This window comes from Pteropus vampyrus, unplaced genomic scaffold, assembly GCF_000151845.1.
Source record: "Pteropus vampyrus isolate Shadow unplaced genomic scaffold, Pvam_2.0 Scaffold85, whole genome shotgun sequence".
Lineage (NCBI taxonomy): Eukaryota > Metazoa > Chordata > Mammalia > Chiroptera > Pteropodidae > Pteropus > Pteropus vampyrus.
Window position 1 is genome coordinate 2,981,751 of NW_011888866.1, and position 5,481 is coordinate 2,987,231.

The 5,481-nt window shown below is 31.3% G+C and overlaps 1 protein-coding gene across 1 annotated transcript in view; it reads left to right on the plus strand.

Moving 5' to 3' along the window:
• The window catches only part of VPS13C (vacuolar protein sorting 13 homolog C), a 160,590-nt gene that overhangs the window by 98,347 nt on the left and 56,762 nt on the right, over positions 1-5,481 (plus strand). Inside the window, 3 exon segments of the mRNA XM_011363471.2 lie at positions 2,759-2,928; positions 4,137-4,384; positions 5,039-5,043. Coding sequence (XP_011361773.1) covers positions 2,759-2,928; positions 4,137-4,384; positions 5,039-5,043 — 423 coding nt within the window.

Here is a 5,481-nt window from a genome sequence, read left to right on the forward strand (position 1 = left end):
CTAAATAGATATGGAATAAGTCATTGCCATTTTTATCAGTTGTCTCATAATATAATTTAAAGAATTCTGGAAAGTATGATATAAATTTAGAATTATTACCCCAGGTTTTAAAATACATATAAAATCATGTACCTACTTAAAAGCTTTTTAATTTTGTATTTATGTTTGAACCATCAGAACAAGAAGATTCAGTAGACTCGAAGCTTTCTATGGACCAGAATGTCACTCTCCAGTTTGACTTTCACTTTGAATCTCTTTCTGTTGTCCTTTATAACAATGATGTCAGCCAGGTATGTAGTAAATTTCTATATTTAGAAATAAATCCTCAGTTCTTAATATTCAATTTTAGAATGTTGACATTTTTTGATGTGGCTATTCATTCAAAAATTCTATTTGGACTATAGAATATACATCAGTCTTGCTCTCTGTCTTTACTTTGTTAATGTTTCTAATATTGCTAGACTAAGGAAAGTTTTTATTTTTTTTCCAAGTAACGTTAACACTGAAACACTTAGATCCATCGCCGGTAGAAGAATCTAATATATAAGTAATTAATTGCATAATTTTATTACATAGGTAGATGCATTTATAACTATTTAAGGAGAATAATTTGGTAGTGGTTTTGGAATCTTAGAGGATTATTTTTAAATTCACGATTATCTGTGATACATAAGCATTAATTATGTTTCTGTTGAATAAACTTTGTATGTAGTAGATGTGTAGTCAAGATACTGATTAATGAATTCTAGAGCCAAGGTCTAGGGAACCAGTAGAATGAAGGTACCTTAAATGAAATGAAGAATACATTTAATTGTTCATTTTCCAGAAGGTAACTTTCTGATCTTTTCATTAACATTAAACACTAGAAATTAAGCCAGTTCATTGTACAAACAACAGCTACTAGCCCAAGGCTCAACAGTAACAATGTATGAATAAATACTGTATAATTTTTAGAAAATATGAAATGTAAGATAATGTAAATGGACATTAACAGATATAAAACTCATAATTAGTACATATTATGGGTATTAATAACACAAATTATGGGTATTATGCTATGACATGTATTATGAGTATTACATGACATAATTAATAACCAAAAATATTTATTAAAAGATACTATGTACATAATAAAAAATAGCTTTCTAAAATACCACAGTATATTATTTAGTACAAATCATTATGCTACTAGCTTTAGAATCTCAGTATCTTCTTTTACTTTCTTTGTTGACTGTCATTCATTAGACACTGATCATTTTTAATTTTTTCTTTGAGCATTTGTTCTTTTCTGTCAATTCTCACTTCTCCTTCTTAGCTGACACTTACAGTACTGCAATGGCTTCCTTGTTTGTTGCTCTTTTTCCTTTCATCCATCCTAGACATTGGCACAAATTCAGTTTTGTAAATGTCATGTAGCCATTTACAACTTCCTGTTCTACTTAAAAAACATTCAGTGTTAATGCGAGTTTTACCTTACTAAAAAAAAAATGTAATGGCTCCAAATTGTCTAAATCAATAACCCTACCACAAACATTAGTATATTGAGGTTAGTAGGTGTGTCACAGGTCATTTCTATTAATAGTTACAAATCAGAAATTTGTGAATTATTTATATTTTTATAAATTAAAGGCATTCCAGGTTTGCCGATAGCAATGTCATGCTGACTCACTTGCATGCATTGTACTTTATCGAGTGAGAGGAGATATAGAATATAACATGTGTGCCACAATTTGCACATCACTGGTATGCCTTATATAAATGCCATGGTCCATACTGAGCAATTATGTGTTCTTAAGTTTTTTTGTTTTTTTGTTCTTTGGTGGTGGTGGTTGTTGTTTGGTTGGGTTTTGTTCTTTTAAAGTCCAGGCATACCTACAGAATTAGGAGTTATGTGTTTGGTGAAATAAAGATTAAGGTCCTTTTTCCTACAGATAAAATTTTAAATAGTTTAGGATTAGAGACCTTAATTAGAGTTCTATATTTATTTCCAGCCCTCATTCCCTATTATTCTTTAATTGGAATAGTCAAGCCTAAGTAGCCTGTACCTTGTGCCGTCAGAGCATCTTGAAATTGCTCACTCATGTTTTTTACTCATCTGGAATGTCTTCTACCCTCTCTTAGCCTATCTGATCCCACTCAGTCTCCAAGGCTCAATTAAGTTCTCACCTTCTTCATGAATTTTCCCCAGCTCACAGTGATCTCTTTAACTCTCTGAACTTTCGCTATTTATATTCTTTACCTAATCACTTAATATCCTTTGTGGAATATAAGTATGAGTAAATAAATGACTACATGTCATTTCTTGATCATTTACCATTTATAGCATCTCCTTGTAATGGTCCCTCTAATGTATTTCTATTTTGTTCTTTTTAATTAGGGTATAAGCTCACTGAGCTCACCTACCATACCTGATCCTTTCTCATAAACACCATAGTTCCTATCACAGTGATTTTTACAGAAGAGCTCATTAAATATTTATTAGATTGACAAAAAAAATCCTGATTATTTTTATTTGCATTGATTTATCTGATTTAACTATTGTTGAGGATCAGTACACATACATATGTATTCATTTGTATGTACATATACACTCACAGAAATTCATATTATTCTCTGTTCCGTTTTTGTGTTTTAACACCCATACTTTTAAAATATGTAATATTGATTTATCTTTAATCTCTTAATTAAAGAATGTATTTATAAGTAATTGTATAATATTTAAAGATAATTAATACTTTTGTTGAAAAATATACCACAGGAATCCAAACTCTCATTTCATAATGACAGTTTCCGCCTTGGTGAACTCAGACTACATCTTATGGCCTCCTCAGGGCAGATGTTTAAGGATGGCTCAATGAATGTTGGCATTAAACTTAGGACATGCACCCTTGATGATCTCAGAGAAGGCATAGAGAGAGCAACATCAAGGTTTGTCATCTCTGAATTTCCTGTACGTTATTTAAGGTTGACATTGCATCTAGCATTGCTGCCAGGCATTGATTGTTAGGCTTGGGATTATCAAAAGAAATCTTTGGTCATACTTCTATATTTGAAGAGTATTAAGAAATAATGCTACAGTCAGATTTAATTGGTTTAAAGTTTGAGTTAAAGGGAAGTTTAATAGTAAAATGGAGTACTGTCTTAAAAGCATGACCAAGGGAATGTAGGAATTTTAATAGTTAAATCGACATGGGGTTGGTCCATTGGTCATATATTTTTCCAAGTTGTTCCCATTAGGCAGAATCTTTTTTAAAAAGCCTTAAAATTATAGATCTTTCCTTTGCCTTATATTGTCTGTAAACACTTCTATGAAAGTTCTTTCAAAGTTTTCATAGAAATGGAATCCCTAGCATTTTCACATTATTGACCCATTTATGAAAGAACTTCAATAGCCTAATTATGTTTTTATTTCTTTTCCAAATAATGAGACACATAATATTTTTGACCTTGTTGTTTTTTGGAGAAAAACTGTGCTGCTCCATTGAATACATACTGGATACTACTGAGTCCTTTGTTTTTTTAAGAGATGAATACATGAGAAATGAGTGCTGTCCTGCAGTCAGTTTTTCTAGTTTTCACACTTCATGTTTGAGATAGCTGCCTACAGCTGTCTAGGCAAAAGCAAGTAAAGGTCACCATCTGTTTGGTAGTCTGCTCTTTCCAGCACTTGTGAGGATGTGTGGGAACTATCATTGCAGACACTTGATAAACACTGGCTGATTTGAATTGTATTGAATACTTTTGGACTCAACGTGTATAGGATGATCTTTGGAGATAAATTCCTTCAAGGAGGTTTTATTTTGTAAAATAATGTAAAGAGGTGTCTTAAATTTTGTGGAACCACATTAATGTGTTTTGTTAATTGCCTAAATTTCTTTGAGCGGTCATTGATTTGTTTTATAGTATTGCATTTATAATTATAAAATATTCTGAAATTGCTTAACATGAATCTTTCTCTAGAGATTAAGAGACCATATCTTGGATGCTAAGTAGCTAATTAGACTTCAGTTAACACTGACCTGTTTTCTCTTCAGATTAGAAACTAAAAGGTGAAAGGTTTTTAAGATATATAGGAAATTTTTCATCTTTAATTATTTTAGCAGGAATAAAATAATGAATGTATATGTGTTTTTCAGAATGATTGATAAGAAGAATGACCAAGATAACAGCAGTTCTATGATTGATATAAGTTATAAACAAGGCAAAAATGGAAGTCATATCGATGCTGTTCTTGACAAGCTGTATGTATGTGCCAGTGTGGAATTTCTGATGACTGTGGCAGATTTCTTTATCAAAGCTATGCCTCAGCGTCCAGAAAATATGGCAAAAGAAGTACAGGTTTCACTACGACAGACTTCTACAGCAAAAATCAAGATAGAGAAAGGTTAGCAAAGTTTATCTGTCATAGATGACAATTTTTATATATTTTAACAAAAATTACAAGTAGAAAAAGAAGAAATGGGGAATTTAAGAATGTAAAATTTCAAATTTAAACATTTTTTTATATAAAGATTTTAGTAAGCATAGATTTTTAAGAGAGAAGTAGAGTAGAAATTTATGTAGGATGAGGGGCCAGGAAACTCTGCTCCGGTTCTGACTCTGCATTAACATTTTTTTACTCATTCAGAAATAGAATTAATCTGAGTCTGTGATCAGCATTTGGTTTTATATAAAGAATGGGAATCTTTTATTCAAAGAAAATATTTGCAAGAATTATGACATCGGAGAGCACTTGAACAGATAAAAACAGAAGCTGGGGTGTTGGAGGACAACACAATGTTTCTGGACATCACCTTAGACTCCTTTAACATAGCGGAGCATTTGCCAACATCTGGTCTTGGTGTATGCTGAAGCCACTTCCCTGCTCCATAAATTGTTTATTCCAGCATTATCAAGTAGATTCGTGATTTTCTGTGTTAAGTTATAATTGTTTAAGTTCAGGCATTTTTCTCTCTAATGTATAACTCAGCAAGATTGAAAAACTATCATTTACTGGCAAGGTCAGAATTTTATTTTTCCATTTATTTTTCTTAAACAGTAATCGTATTTAATATCCCTGTACTTATACCATAAATTGTATGACACTATGTATTTTATAGCAAAATCAATGTAAACAAATCATAGTGGTCTGTCTGTTTCATCAGGGTTACCTATCCTCTTTTGATACTCTTATTTTTCCTTCTTTGCCCCTGCAACATAACCTAATACACACCAGGTATATTATATACATGCACTCACTTTAATTCTGACAAAAAGAACTTCAAGAATATTCCTGCTAGGTCAAAGTGGCAATGATCTTCTTTGATAGGGGCCAGATTGCATTATCCTGCACAATTTACATTTGTTAATAATCATTCATCATTGGTATTTATCAATTATTAATATTATTAATTTCACCATATCCTTTAAAGCAAGATATTAGAAACAATTTAATGATCGATAACGTGTGATCAAGAGACAAGATTTACATTACTACAGCAT